General features: G+C 29.8%; 5 protein-coding genes across 12 annotated transcripts; 3 read left to right on the top strand and 2 right to left on the bottom strand.

Annotated features, from left to right (window-relative positions):
• The first annotated feature begins 1,165 nt into the window (after positions 1-1,165).
• On the top strand, positions 1,166-3,010 carry Tpi (triose phosphate isomerase). Its single transcript, XM_083102027.1, has 3 exons — positions 1,166-1,439; positions 1,885-2,138; positions 2,231-3,010. The coding sequence occupies exons 1-3, from the start codon at positions 1,331-1,333 to the stop codon at positions 2,609-2,611; spliced, it is 744 nt and encodes a 247-aa protein (XP_082958153.1). The 5' UTR covers positions 1,166-1,330; the 3' UTR covers positions 2,612-3,010.
• Positions 3,011-3,012: 2 nt separating this feature from the next.
• Positions 3,013-3,888, bottom strand: Mrpl20 (mitochondrial ribosomal protein L20). Its single transcript, XM_083102032.1, has 3 exons — positions 3,599-3,888; positions 3,355-3,465; positions 3,013-3,285 (listed from the first exon to the last, which is right to left on the bottom strand). Exons 1-3 carry the CDS (start codon positions 3,683-3,685, stop codon positions 3,037-3,039), a joined length of 447 nt encoding a protein of 148 aa, XP_082958158.1. The 5' UTR covers positions 3,686-3,888; the 3' UTR covers positions 3,013-3,036.
• A 342-nt stretch (positions 3,889-4,230) lies between these two features.
• Positions 4,231-5,969, top strand: Pole4 (DNA polymerase epsilon subunit 4). Its single transcript, XM_083102020.1, has 2 exons — positions 4,231-4,726; positions 4,794-5,969. The coding sequence occupies exons 1-2, from the start codon at positions 4,487-4,489 to the stop codon at positions 4,932-4,934; spliced, it is 381 nt and encodes a 126-aa protein (XP_082958146.1). The 5' UTR covers positions 4,231-4,486; the 3' UTR covers positions 4,935-5,969.
• On the bottom strand, positions 5,680-10,864 carry LOC145972964 (uncharacterized). Of its 8 annotated transcripts, none has more exons than XR_014439324.1 (7): positions 10,321-10,696; positions 8,286-9,828; positions 7,730-8,174; positions 7,369-7,584; positions 7,056-7,282; positions 6,499-6,971; positions 5,680-6,416 (listed from the first exon to the last, which is right to left on the bottom strand). XR_014439324.1 is itself a non-coding variant. In XM_083102015.1 (7 exons), the coding sequence occupies exons 3-7, from the start codon at positions 9,815-9,817 to the stop codon at positions 6,842-6,844; spliced, it is 2,550 nt and encodes an 849-aa protein (XP_082958141.1). In that variant the 5' UTR covers positions 9,818-9,828; positions 10,189-10,353; positions 10,442-10,696; the 3' UTR covers positions 5,680-6,841. The 8 variants fall into 8 exon arrangements, 6 of the variants coding, with proteins under 6 accessions (XP_082958141.1, XP_082958142.1, XP_082958143.1 ...); XR_014439325.1 differs by having other exon boundaries at positions 6,531-6,971; XM_083102015.1 differs by having other exon boundaries at positions 5,680-6,971; positions 10,189-10,353; positions 10,442-10,696.
• LOC145972966 (RCC1 and BTB domain-containing protein 1-like) lies at positions 10,819-14,962 on the top strand. Its single transcript, XM_083102019.1, has 12 exons — positions 10,819-11,065; positions 11,318-11,408; positions 11,614-11,771; positions 11,845-12,035; positions 12,699-12,875; positions 12,947-13,217; positions 13,306-13,439; positions 13,517-13,789; positions 14,135-14,283; positions 14,353-14,450; positions 14,541-14,671; positions 14,779-14,962. The coding sequence occupies exons 2-12, from the start codon at positions 11,338-11,340 to the stop codon at positions 14,923-14,925; spliced, it is 1,800 nt and encodes a 599-aa protein (XP_082958145.1). The 5' UTR covers positions 10,819-11,065; positions 11,318-11,337; the 3' UTR covers positions 14,926-14,962.
• Positions 14,963-16,006: the final 1,044 nt, after the last annotated feature.

The raw sequence follows: 16,006 nt of genomic DNA, 5'->3' as shown, positions 1-16,006 counted from the left end.
GAATTAATTTTTTAAATGTTTAACAATTTCTTTTTTTTAACTTTTTTTTCTTTTTCAATTTATCTATATATAATTTTAAATCATTTTTATTGGTACATTTGGAAAATCTCTTTTATCTCTTCTTTTTAGGAAGGTTTTTCTAAAATGTCACATTTAAAAATATTTTGAACTCAATGGGTCTGTTCTTTTTAGCTGCACTGCTGTACTAGTGCAATAAGTTGGAAAGAGACAAACATACTTTCTTTCACTCTAACTAATTGCACTAGTGCAGCAGTGCAACTAAAAAGAACAGGCCCAATTATTCCATTGTACTTTTTGCACTTAAAATACTGCACTTGATGCACAAAATATCTGTTCTTTGCAACGACGTGCTATCTGCACACGTTATCTTTTTATCAAAAAATATCACCTTGTACTGATTGTTTTTCTAATCCAAGTAGCACCTATTTACTCATACAGTTTTTATTATTTCGATATAATTAAACTACATTGAATCCGTATTTGTAAAATTATAATATACGGTGTAATAAAAAGATTGCCCTGATGTAAGTCATTGTATCTGCTTTTTTTAGAAAGACAAACATATATTATATAATTGTTACGTATAAAATTGATATTTATAGATTTCAATTGTTTACTAAAGAAGAAACAATAAATAGTATTACTATCCAAAATTCATTATTTAAATCGATTATACAAAGCGCGACAAGAAATTTTTGAAAGAAAAATCGTAAAGTTTTTCTCATGCAATGATTCAAAACATTTCTTGTATCTAATACATAACATTATTAAAAGATATAAAAAGTATTTTTAATCGCTTTAATATACTATAAAAAAATGACTACACTTATATACAAAGCATGAAAATTTTGTCATTTTTATTAATTAATTGTATGATCTTATTCTTTATATTTCATCTTTAATATCCTATATTTTTAACATTCCCATACACTTAACATGTATATTTATACATCGCTGTCTCTTTACTTCATTTTACCTAAATTGATTTCAGTGCAATTTTTAAATTTAAAGTAGAGTGAATAAAGTACGTAGATTTAGTTTTTAACTCTTGGAACGAGAAAAAATCAATACAAGAAGATGCAATTAAAATGATAGATCTGTGTAATGAACAAAGTGAGGGAAGGATCGTATGGAATGTAGGGGGGGTAGGGAGGGAGATGTAGAATTGGAATAGGAGGAACGTGCCAGTATTCGTTCACCTTGACGCGCGTGTAAAGGTCAGAAGGAGGAGATCGCTCGAAGGAAAAAAACTGTTACAGTTTGTCTATCATCCGTGTATCTGTCATCACAAAATATACAAACGAGAAAAATGGGACGCAAATTCTTCGTTGGCGGTAATTGGAAGATGAATGGCACGAAGAGCGAGATCAACGACATCGTCGCGTTCCTGAAGACTGGACCACTCGATCCGAATGTCGGTACGTGAGATGCCAGTTACTCTATATAATATAATGGCACTTCACAAGATGTAGAATGCATTATTTGCAAGTATTTTTGTCTCCGATAAATTCGGACTTGGACTTACTCTTTGCGTATAAATTTATTAATTTATTTTTAGATTGTAATTGAGAAATTGAAATGAGCTAATATTGTACTTTAATGATATAAACAGATTCAATTTTATACTATAAGTAATTTCGAGGAATTTTCGCAGATTCTCTTGAACAAAATTTTAATTATTATTAATTATTTGATACTTAAAATTCTAGTGTTAATGTTATAAAAGATCTTTAAATTTGCTCAAGAATCTGACAGTAATGTCTGATGCAAACATGCTTATATAACGTTTGTTCATGTTTTACATTCAACATTTAATATAAGGATTTTTTATAATTCAAAAGATGGAATTTTTATGGTTTGTAGATGTTGTAGTGGGAGTCCCTTCCATATATCTCACATATGTGACCTCCATCGTTCCCAGCAATGTTAGCGTCAGTGCACAGAATACATATAAAGTGCCTAAAGGAGCATTTACTGGTGAAATTAGTCCAGCTATGCTTCTGGACAATGGTATTCCCTGGGTAATTCTTGGTCACTCTGAGCGCAGAAATGTGTTTGGCGAAACGGACGAATTAATTGCAGAGAAAGTTGCACATGCTTTGGAGGTGGGATTAAAAGTAAGTAATAAAGTATCACCTACAAAAAGTGCAGTTAAATCTTTGAATCAAATAAAAGACAAAAATAAGAAATCAACTTTTGTATTTTCCAGGTGATTGCATGTATAGGTGAGAAATTGGAAGAGCGCGAAACGGGAAAGACAGAAGAAGTAGTTTATAAGCAAACTAAAGCAATAGCTGACAAAATTAAGTCTTGGGACAACGTGGTCTTAGCCTATGAACCTGTATGGGCGATTGGTACGGGTAAAACTGCGTCACCGCAGCAGGCACAAGAGGTTCACGAAAAGTTACGAGAATGGTTGTCCAAGAATGTCAATCCTGATGTCTCGCAAAACTTGCGGATTATCTATGGTGGTTCTGTGACAGCAGACAATGCCAAGGTTCTGGCAAAAGAGAAGGATATTGATGGATTTTTGGTCGGTGGTGCGTCATTGAAACCCGATTTTGTACAAATCATTAACGCTCGTTGTTGAATGGTCAACGAGACATTGTTTTAACAAAATTATATCAGATGAGACTTTATTCCTATTAAGGATATGCAAAAAGTTGCATATTGTTATATTCTGTTGGTCAAATATATAAAGTCTGTTCTGACAAAAAATATTGCTGTAAAGAAGATTCATATCCACTTCATCAAATATTTTGCAACCTCTAATCTGCTTGCAATGTAGCTATGTAATATTTTGAAAGATCTATGTTACATTGTTGTTGTTGACTACCATTGTACACATAGTTTTTTAAATGTATTTCTAGTACTGCAAGGTACATATTATCTTAAATCAATTTGTATCTGCAGTACCATCAATACAATTAATGAAATAAAATTCAGAAACATTGTAAAAGCTTACTAAATAAATGTTAGAAGAAAAGAATGTTATTCTATACGATTTTTTCGAATTTATTTAATTAAATCTCTTACGAAGACATTCTTAGGTACTTCAATATTATCAACAGTCTTTAAATGATCTTGTTTTGCTCTTGTGCAAGCGATATCTGTAAGAGCTTTGAAAGATCTAGGTTCCCAAATTGATAAATCGGCTAGCACCTTTCGATTCAATAAAATATTACATCTAGCCAGTCCCTCTTTAAAAGTTGCAAAGTTTATACCATGTTGGGTTGTAGCAGCTTCTAGTCTCTGTTCCCATAGCTAACAATAGGAGAAGACCAATAATTATGAGTTTCTTCTAACAAAATATGACTATAAATTTATATATACCTCTTTGATATCCTCTTTTTTCTCTTGTCTGCCTTTAGTAGCGTATATCATAGCTCTCTGCACGTTTCTGATGGTTATACTGTAGCAATTCCTTCTCCTACCGATATAATGCTGTGGATAGTGGATAGAAATAATATGAAAAATGCATTAACCTTCTGATTTATTTTACTTTTTTCGTTTTGTGCCATAACGATTATAACGTATCAGATAAATATTGAAAAATACTATTGCATAATATACTCACCGCGGCGAGCTTAAATATTTTCCGTTTGCGCCAAAATTCATCGGGACCGCGTGCTCTCACTAATAGATTTAAAGATAAGAAAACCATTATATTTTATTCTAATTAAATCGATCGAATTACAAATTAATTCGCCAAAAATTCCGTGTAATTTATCCAGAGTAGGTTATCAGGATAATATAAGTCTGTTCTTTATAGCTGAACTGGCTGCACTAGTTCAGGTGTTATCTTTTTCCTCCCAATACAGAGTAAAAAGGATAACCTCTGAACTAGTGCAGTCCAGTGTAGCCAGTTCAGCTATAAAGAACAGACCTTATGTGATCTTTGATTAACTCTCCATTCACACTTCCATAATATATAAAAGTCCATCCACATGTGTCAAACTTCTTGGGAGTTGGGAGAATAACGCTTAATCAACCAATCAGGACGAGGAAATTTTGGTGTCCTCTATCCTGTTTGGTTAGGTCAAACGCTACTGTGTTCGAAGGAATAAATTTTCGAACAATCCCATCACGTATATGACATATACATCACGTATATGACATATACATCACGTATATATGTATATATATCTGTCAGATGTAGTTGGACTTGTTCTCGTCCTTGGCCGTGTTCCGAGTTTACTGCTAGTGCTGAAAATCTATAGTATACGTGACGTAAACTATAGATTTTCAGTACTGGCAGTAAATTCGGAACACGGCCCTTATCGCCGCAATCAGCTGTTTTTACCGGCGATGTTCCCGTATACGTCATAACACTTGTTATTGCGATATAGATTTGGATCATCGCTCGTTTGTGCCGAATTACGATTAAGAAACTTATAAGCTGCTTCTTTTACAATCCCGTCGACGTTTTTATATTCGCAATTAGTCGTGTAACCTAAAATATACAATGGATAATCTAGAAGTCGACGACATGAGCGGAGCCGGCGAATTGAACGAGAGTCATACTAATGAGGAGAATGTGCGAGGAGATTTACAGGAGACCGATAATGCCCTGCCCGCGGGCGACGAGGAGCAGCGAGAGAAATTATCGCGACTGCCCCTGGGCAGGATAAAGACGATCATCAAAATGGATCCCGAAGTCACTTTAGTCAATCAGGAGGCTGTCTTTCTGACAGCGAAATCAGTGGTGAATTAATATTGCGTAGTAATAAATAATTAATTTTGCGACGTATTGATTCGATTTTTTTTAATAGGAATTATTTATCGACTCGCTTGCGAAGGAAGCTTATAAATATACCGTGCAAGCAAAGAAAAGGACTGTACAAAAACGCGATGTGGAAAGCGCGATTAATAACGTCGATGCGCTTGTATTTCTAGAAGGTATACTCGACTAAACTTTATAATGTAATTATAAATCTGTTGTGTTATAAAGTTGGAAAAATTGTATCATAAAAATATATTTTTTTACTCTATTAATAAAACAGCAAATAATATTAATATTTGTAAGCATTAAGTTCTGTCAACTTTTATTAAAATAGGAAAAATTGATATATTGTATTAAAATAATAAATTTACATGTAAAGACTAGACATATTTCATTCATCTAAGAATGTTATTCAACAATAAGAATGTTTTTTTAATGTATTTCTTTTTTATAATAAAGAAATTTAAATCTTATAGATGCAACAAGTCTAATTTCTCTCTAAGATTTAATTTATAATTCATTTTATTTTAAATTAATATGTTAATGTGTAAGCCACACTTTACTTTAAATTCATTTATTATGTTTTTTTTATCGGTACACAATAGATTGTTTCACATAGTAAGATATTTATAACACTTTGCAAAAGAAAAGTTACTGTAATAACTTATAGTGATAAATTATTTTTTAAATGTTAAAATTTATATGTATAAAAAGTATCTTTACAATCAAACCTTTGTATTCTGCATCTATACATCTTAACCATATTTAAACTCAATATACATAAACACTTCATGTATGTACTACTACTTCATAGGTGTAGAATGTCATGATGTACATGATTAAAGTCACATTTTCATTCTACATGTATTATTAGAATAAAAGTGGAGGCTGATAAGAAAAGTTCAAAATATAAAAAGATTGTTGATCCCAATGAATTAAGAATACAGAGGTTTAACTGTATTTTAATGCATACAGACACAATGTTGATCACTGATGAAAGGGATAATGTTTATAACATTTTTTTTCCTGTACTATTTGCATAAAACACTTGCCAGGATAAAATTGTCATAATCTCTCTGTTCCTACCAATAAGTTGTATACTTTCCTATGAGCTACAATTATGTATGTATGTGAAAGTGTAACTTCTGTAATATAACATTGCATCATGTAATGTTTCTTCTATCCTAGAACTCTATATATTTAAATAAAAAAAGAAGGTATTGGGCATTAGTTTTTACCTGAAAAATTCCAACTATTTCCACACATAGCAGAGTATATCATCAGAAATGTTTCTAACTATATTTAACTTATATAAGTAACAAAAAAAATGAGAAAAAATCAGTCTTTTTCTTGCCGATTCTTTTGAATTTGAACTGAGTTACTTTTTTTGTAGAAATTATGATTTATATTAGATGTATATACTTCTGTTATTAAATTAATATTTAAAGAAAAACTGAAATTAAAGAAAATGTATATTTTGTAATATAATCTGATACTATATACTACCTTTCTTTTAATTTTGGAAGAACATAAAATTTTGTATATTATAAATAGCTATGTAAGCTGTCTAAATGCATATATCAAAACATTTCAAATGTTCAGATATAACTGCAATATAATGTTTTTTTTCTACAATGATTATTTGGCATCTCTTTATCCATTATTTTATAACCTGGAAAGTCAACATATCATCATTATTTTAATCTGGTAAAATATTCACTGAATATATATTTTGCTCATTAAACATTTATTACTTTGTATCATGTTATTTGCGATTTCTTCTAACCTTTTCGAATTTCTTAATTATGCCAATCATAATTCCACACTCTATGTTATGTAATATTTACTGCACACGATGATGTTTATACGCATTATTCTTGTGAACACAATCTTTCATAATCTCATATTGTGTATCAGTCAAATATTAGTGAGTTTTCATGAGAACATTTGTAATATCTATATGCTAAAGTTAATTGTTTATAGATAACATAAATTTAAGAGTGTGTGTAATATGCGTTTATAATGCACGCTTCGTAAATTATACATTGTCAATATCAAATATTCAGAAGTTTGTCATCAACTGCATCAGCTATTTATCTACTTCTTACGCTTAGTTTTACGTCGTCTGCAATCTCCTCTAAAAGAGTTTTGATCCCCCGATGTATTAGCACCGGCAGATTTGCTATGATTGTAGAGATTGTTTAGAAAATCCTCGAAATCCGCTTCGCTATCATGGAAAAGGAAAAAGAATTTGTATTTGAGAAAAGAAAAGGGAAAACAAAAGATAATAAAATTGCACAATAAGATATACCTTGTATTAGGATCTTGCTGCCGTTTTTTACCAGTATTGGACGTTTGAGATGGTAATCTTTGTCCTAAGACAATTCTATACTGGACACTATGAGTGTTTGCTCTAAGATGCTTAAGATTACCAGCTTGGCAAGCAGCCCAGTCAGTCACGTCATACACTGCCCCTTCCATGCACGCATAATAGTGCCATAGAAAACCCATTAAACGAGATTCTGCCCAAATATCACCCTATGATATGAATGATATTTTGGACGATTAATTTGCAGACCCGTTAGACAATAAGCATATAAAAGATAAGCTTTTAAAATATTCACTTCTTTCGCACTGTGACGTATCTTGCACTGAGCACAAAATCGTGCAGCGTAACAGGGACGTTGCGTAGGAATGCGTTTGTGTCGTAAACCACAATTCGTACATCTTATTGTGTTTGCTGCCTGCTCCATTTTCCGATGGAGTTGAGACAACAAATCACTTAGTTCGCCCCAAGCTGCTTCAACTTGCCTAGTCTGATCAAATGCTTGCCTACGTTCCTAAAATAGCATTCATCGTAAATACATATACTTCATAATTATTTAAACACAATGCAGGTTAATAATATATAAAAAGCTTTATACATTTATTAATCTCAATTTTGTATTTTATTTTAACATAAATAAAAAATAGACACTTCATTACCGGTTCTCCAATGATATCAAAGGCATGTACAAGAATTTTGAATGCTTCTTCTGCTCCTGGCTGATTATTTTTATCCGGGTGGACTAAAACGGCTTGTCTCTTGTAATATTTTTTAATATCATCATCCGAACACGTTGGTGTAACGCCGAGTATGCTGTAAGGATCCTTTCCCTTGCACGCTAGTAATCTCTTCATGGCTTCCTCCCCAGTACTAGGTAATGCAATATTGGTTTCTAGGCCACCATGAATCCAGTTGCCATTATCCTCTTTTTCTTCATTTTTTTTATTATTTATCTTTCGCCAGAATGCAAATTTACTACTTCCAAACCAATAATCTAATTGTTTACCGATAGCGTTTAAAATACGAATTTTAGAAAATGTCACAGCCATATACATCCACGAATATTTTAAATAAAGTATAGTATGATACCAAGCACATTTACCACTGAAAAAATATAAAATTTTGTTTAAATGATACTTTTATACTGATATAATAAACTAATATATTTTAATGTAGAAAGAACAAAGAAATAATGCTAATCATGGTAATACTTACAGCTGAATAACCAAGTTTGCGCTCATACTAACTACATCAGAAATCAAATGTAGTAACCAATAAAAGATCTTCAATACAACTTTACTCCAACGAGTTGCATATTTATTTAAATTTCTACATAAATCCTTAACAGAAGATTCTCGATTTTCTCTTTTTCTATTCCTTTGCCCCTTTTTAATCTGTTGAGCCTTCTCAGCCTGAAGACGTTTAGGATTCTTCTCCTTGATAACCTTTTTATCTTCTTTACTGATACTCTTGTTAATAACTTGTTGATTCTTTTCAATTTTTTCGGACGATACCGTCTGACTGGATGTATTAATCGTGTTTAAATTGTTGTTTATTTGTATTGGACGTTTTGGAATATTTCCTGAAGTTTTGGGATTATTGTTTTGTATTTTAGTGTTATTAAGAGTCTCGTTCTTTTCCGTTTTCTTAGACAGTTTGACAGGTTTCTTTTTTTCTGAGCAAAATTGATCAGATCTGTCAAAAGCATTTATCTGACGAGAATCGGATGGCGAGCCAAGATTATCCAATGATACCCATCGCCTTGGAAGATTAGAAGAATTTTTTTCTAAAACTTTTCTAGGAATTTGCATCTTTGGAGAATTGTGATCATCGCTGCCAGATGAATTCTGTCTTTTCAATGATGCAGGTTTGTTCTTATTTTTTGTATTTTTATTAGACACTTTCTTACCTGCTATTTCAATTTTTGGCTTTATGGATTGGACTGTTAACGGAGATGGCGGTGTTGGGGCAGATTTTGTCAAAACATCAGAGTAAGAAGGTCGCATAGGTTTCACTTCCGCCACCATCCTTGGTTTTTTATATTGAGAATCTGATATATTTCTAGGTAATTCTTCAGTTTCCCTTATATCTTGTACAGATTGTGGTACAGGTGTGATATTGGGAGATCCGCCAAATGGACTATACGTTCCAGACTGATTTGGCACCCAATTTCCAACTAAATTGTCAATTAACTGTTTTCCATTAAAATTTTGACTCGGTAATTCAGATGGTATAGCCATATGTTGTTCATTAAACAGACCATACTCTTGATCAACAATACCTTGATTAGCATATGGTGTCATGTTTGGAAGCTGACATTGTTCAGCCATAATCTGGGAAGCATTTCCATAAATAACATTGATATAATTTCCACCTCCAACATCGATAGTACCAATTAAATCATTATTCTCAGTGATGCCCAAGTGATTTACTGTCCGCGGCGGAAAGTAAATCGATTCGGCGGTTGTGGCTTCATAACCCGGCATATCTCGCATATACAGAGAAGTGGTCATTGGAGTGATCGGTTGCATTCCAGAAGAATTAGGATGTGTTGGTTGACTGGAGATATGGTGCCTGGTTTGTCCAGGTGTATAATCGTTCCAATTATGAGAGGTGGCTTGCTGCGGGGTAACGCCAAACTGAACATAATGACCGCTTGAACTTTCTAAATCAGCAGTCATAGCTTCGATAATCTTATCCAATGACATATGTTTAAAACCAGGAGGTGTTTGTTGTTGTTCTGCCATTTTGTTTTACTCTAGAATAAAAACAAAATGAGTATGTTATTACTAAATCATTCCATTGATACTTATAAGTATGAAATTTATTTAAAAAGAAGTAACGTCGCACTTTCTTTTTACTAATCATTTTTATACTAAAAAGTATAATACGTAAAGTACAATAAATATGGTACGTTAATATAAGCATATGTAAGAACTGATATTTTGGATCATATTGATCCAGAATTCACAATATGTCGCGATATTTTATTTTTATATGAATACATTACTTTATATGAATAGTATTACATTTTATCTTCTCTAAATATACGCTAATGACACGATGTTGGCCGAAAATTGCAAGATATAAATACGTATTCTAAAAATGTCCACCCTACACTGCATTAATCATAATCGTAGCGTTGAAAATAACACGTAAACAACGCCCATCACTTCATTGCAATTTCGAAATACTCGATAACATGTATACAGCTTTTTTTTCGCACTCTTGAGATAAGTTAAGTAATCACCGTCGAGGAAATATCTCGATCAGATTTTATAACCTAAAACAAATGGGATGTCAGACGGCAGACGTCGATGCTGCGCTCACGTTCACCAATAGGTAAATTCTTTTTCACGATGCTTCCTTACATCCTCGACGTCTTTGCATCGGCAATAAAAAAAAATCTATATTCGATGCGAAATACTCGACTTTACGTTATATACCACGCGGTAAGCGCGAAATCTGACATCATATTCATTGGTTATCCGTCCATTTCCGTCCGCCAATTCGGAGATATGTATAGATTCTCACATATATAGATCACACATAAATATACATTCTTTTCGCGACGATTGACGTAACACGAAAGTGTGTCTAGATGGCGGCTGTCCAATTAAGAAAAAAAAATTATGCAATGGAGATTTCATATAATTACTGATTTTATCTCTCTGTTCCCTCTCATTATTTTCTATGTGTCAATTTTGTCAACAATACATCGCGATAATAACATTGTTTCGACAATGACACCCGCTACACACGATGCGATTTTTCACACTAGACTGCGTGTAATCTAGTGAATTACTGCGCAGACAGTGCTTTTAATAACTTACTAGATCTCAGTACGGTGGATCCAGGGTAAATATACCCTGCGGCCAATGACAGCGGCCATTCGATGCGCATGCGCGAAAAGGCGGCCGCGAGAACAAAACTAGTTAGCGCGGAAATTTCTTAACGGACGATAAGGACATGTTAAATAAAGATAGAAATTTTAGGTAAGTTATCGTATATATATTATTATAATTTTAATAAATTGTACTTATACAATATATGAAGGTATTTAAGTTTGTAAAAAAGCTTAGTTAAATATTTTGATCCATCGTATATTTTTCGAAAAACAAAATCAAAATAACAACACTAATTCGGCATTCGAACCAATTCGAATTCAGAGTTGATTTGTTTTTTATAAATATTGGTAATCGGTGAAGATCAATCATCAAAAAGAGAAAATGTTTTCTGATCTTTAGATCTATAAGTCTTCCTCAAAATGGATCAAATCGAAACGGTGGATGTTCCTGATGAAATCTTTGAAGTGTCATCAACCAGTAGCGAGGAAATGTAAGTTGAAATTCTTTTTTCATTTTTCTTTTCTTTCATGAAAAGAACACTGCCACGCAAATACAACATTAAAATAAATGCAAACAAAAATGTTTTTTACGCATAAAATTAGAACAATAAATGACAATATAGAATTAATTCTTTACAAATAAATTTATATCAATGAGCAATTAATATTACTAAACTAAAAAAATTCAATTATTAGCGAAGAAATACAAGAAGAGATAAATGACAAATTAATAAGAAAATTTCAAACTAATCATGTAAAGTACAAATATCTGTTAAACTTCAAGAGATGGCCAATTTTTGAATTTTTAGAACTGGAATTCATTTTACAAATTCGTATGGCTATGATATTCTATGGTAAACTAGCACTTTTTTATTGTTTTTACTTGACAATATATTATTATTTATACTTTAATATATTTTAAAACAGATCAGGCAATTTTAATTGTAACGAGAGATAAAATGGTATATGGCTTTGGTAATAATATAAATAAATGCTTAGGAATAGGACACACTGTTGCATTGCAGCCAGAAAAAGTACAAGTCTTATGTGGGAAAAATATAAAGAAATTTGTTAGAAAGGACGGATCTCAGATGTTTGCACTTACAGAAGAGGGAGAAGTAAAATTACATATACTGAAAAATTATTTATAGTGAAAATAACTAAAATTCATGTGTTTTCATATTTAAATTATATATATATATATATATATATATATATATATATATATATGTATATATGTATTACACTATATCTTAGTGAGCTGCTAATTATAATTTCTTATAAAATATAAATTTATTCATTTAATATAAATTTAAAATCAAGAGAGAGTACATTACATTAAAAAAAAATTATTTTTATATATACATCAGAGAGTAAAATATATAGACATGAAAAAATTTCACTTTAAATTTTAAAATTAAAATAAATTTCAAGATACATTTTGAGATGATTTTTTTCTATCTCCATTGTACAGAAATTAGAAATTGATATAATTTTTTATATTTAATACATTCATTTTCTGTTTCTTTCTCTTTTTAATTTTAAAACAGTTAATATGTATTTTTATGTATTAAGCTTTTTAAAATCACATGTATTTTACTTAATAAATACATATCAAATTAAATTATTGTTATTAAATTTTGTGCATTTAATAACAGCCATTTTTTATAAAATGAATTTTATAAATACAAATTAAGTAACATAATAAAAAATAATATATATGAATCATACAGATAATTTTTGTATGAGATATTCAAATTATATTAAATCATCTTTGAAAGGTGTATTCCTGGGGTAATGCTAAAAAACCTGGATTGGGACACGCATTTAATTTTTACGATGATCGTGTCTGGAGTGGTGTGACAATACCTACTCAAATAAGTCTATTAAGTAGAAAATGCATTACAGACATTAAATGCAGTGATTATCATACTCTTGCTCTTACTAATGATGGAGAGGTATTGTTTAAAGTATGACAATAATATTTATTTATTATACGTTATGAGTTTAATGACTTATGTTATTTTAGGTATATATTTGGGGCCTTACAAACACAAATCCCCATAAAAACATAAGATTATATTCTTCTCGAGATACACCAAAGCAAGTAGATTTTAATGGCAAGAAAATTGTTCAAATTGCTTGTGGCAGTTTCTTCAGTATGGCTCTCTCTGATGAAAATAAAGTATACAGTTGGGGCAAGAATATCTCTGGTGATGTGTTGGGAACTAATATCACATTGCACCAACCTGATCATGAATTAAATCCACATCAAATTGAGCTCTCAGAGGAAAAAGCAAGTAATTCGTTTGTTTCTAAAGTTTGTTTTTAAAAATTTACATCGAGAGTATTTGTAAATCACATTGCTAATTGATATGAATATTTCAGTTAAACTAGTTTGTTGTGGAAATACATATACATTAGCACTCACAATCGAAGGGGAAATCTATGGCTGGGGTAATAATGATTATATACAATCAGGCTTAGATAAGAGGAACTCGAATTTTAAATATCCTATCTTGGTAATTAATTTATCATTGTAATCAATATGATAAAGAAATTAAGAAATAGAAAATATAAAAATTTTGTAATTTAACAGTTGGATATGCCAGAAACAGTATTGGATATTGCCATTGCACAAGATAGTAAAAGTAGTATTATCCTTGGTAAAAGTGGATGTATCTATATATGGGGCATGAAGCTATATTTTGGTCAGATGTGTTCTCGTCCGACTATTACATCATTTTTGAACATGAGTGAAGCCTTAATGTTTATTAACATGCCGCTGACTGTATTTGCGGATGATGATTTTAAATACATGGATGAAGAGATAGACATATTAAAATGCTGGGAAACTTTATTCGACAATCCTGTATGTCTCGTTTTCTATTTATTATTTCTGCACTTTTTCATATTTTTAAAATAAATAAAAAGTATGCATATGTGTATGCGTATAAATATATTTTGATTAGCAAAAATTTTTCTGAAACTATAATATATTCTCTCTCTGTTTCTTTAACTTTAGTGAATATTTATACACATAAATCTGTATTAGATTAAAGGGATCTTTGTATTGTTATGCTCCATATTATACATTTTATATTTTACTTTAAATCTAATTATATATTATTATATATTTTTATGTATGTGTGCTTGCATACATATGTACATACACATTTGTGTCTTCAATTATTTTTATTTCTCCTCTTAAATGTAGTCATCAAGTGATCTCATAATACAAGTGAAAGGGCAACCCATATATGTTCATAAAGCTATTTTGAAGAGACGTAGTTCATATTTCAGAACCATATTCCAAGATGACTCAGTGAAAAATCAAATAAATAGAAAGAAAAAAGAAAAAGAAGAGTAAGAAAAAAACTATTACTATTTTTAGTAAGAAATTTTTCAATATTATTTTATGTTCTTCTCTAACAGTGTTATGGAGCATTTTGAATATTCTTATATTGTATATAAAGCTTTCCTGAAATACTTATATACTGATATAGTCGATCTATCTCTGAAGGAATTACTAGGTAAACTTGTACTAAATACATCAGAATATATATTACATATGTATTTATATTCTTATATATGTTTGCAATTAAAATCATATCTTTCTACAGAGCTGTTGGATTTAGCTATTGCATATTGTGAGAACAAGCTTGAGAAATATTGTATTCTGGAAATAAAGCGAAAAACTACCGTACCAAATGTAGCCTTCATTTATAGCACTACAATAAAATATAATAAGAAGGTAACACTTTGCAAGTCATTGTTAATGTTAAATATTAAATTTTATTAATTTCTGTTTATACGTATACAATATGTGTGTACATGTCACAAATATTGTATGATTTTCAGGATTTATTAGAATTTTGCTGTAATTTTGCTCTGAAACATGAAGCAGATGTGATACGGACGGAATCTTTCGATCAATTAGATAAAGAAATTCGAGATGACTTTTTAATTAAAATAGATACACTTAAATATAATAAATTTATATTTTAAGAGTACATTTAGATGCAAATTGAATAGAATTATTAGATTCTTGTATATTCTGTATGTTAATAAGAAAAGTTTTCATTATTTCTTATCATTATTATACATATAATAGTTACAAATATATATATATATATATATATATATATATATATATATATATATATAAGTATATATAGTATATATATATATATATATATATATATATATATATATATATATATATGTTACAAAGTAATAAAAAATAAATCTCTGAATTAATCTATCAAATGCAATTATGGTCAATCATTTTTTCGCTAATATAAAAAATAGTTTTAATATTTAGTTTCACTATGTATATAAAAATTTAAAGTATAAAAAAAATATATATATATATATATATTTATACATTTATATAATATATATAAATATATAAATATAACATAAATTTATATAAATATATAAATATATAAATATAACATAAATTTATATAAATATATAAAAATATAAGTATATAAAAATAAATAAATATATATATATATATGTATATAATTTTTTATATTGATCAGTGTTATATATGTTTAAAAAAGAAATACTGAAGAAAATTATCAAGTGTATTCGATTTATATGAATAAAACTACATAGAAATATGTGTTAGAGATACATGAATAATATTTATACAATACCTAAATCTGATATGTAATATATATTGCAATTCTATTTCTTTACAAATGCGCTAAATAAAAAAATGATTAAAGAAAAAAAAAAGGAACTATGTTAGATAAACACAATTAGTTTAAAAATTATATATGGAAATTATATAGATATTTAAAAATTTTATAGATAATCGATAAATATATTAAAATTCAATAGGGAGGTGTATTCATTTTATATTGGAAAAATTACTTCATTATTTTTTCGTCAACACTACCATTTCGTAAACACTACCATAAAATGCATTTCTAACGGATGCTTGCTATCAGCTTGTTACGTTTTGATTTTATATAACATGCGTTTTTTTGGACACTTTGAAGTGATATTTACATAAGTATTGTTTACACCTTTCCTTTTGGCGTTGTAAGCGTTCATAGACAGTATGAAAACATCATCA

The sequence above is a fragment of the Camponotus vicinus genome, unplaced genomic scaffold (genome assembly GCF_025532165.1).
Source record: "Camponotus vicinus isolate PSW18456_S1 unplaced genomic scaffold, iyCamVici1.0 SCAF_6, whole genome shotgun sequence".
NCBI lineage: Eukaryota > Metazoa > Arthropoda > Insecta > Hymenoptera > Formicidae > Camponotus > Camponotus vicinus.
Note: the sequence above shows the minus strand (reverse complement) of the source record. Positions and strands in the feature narration are given on the sequence as shown.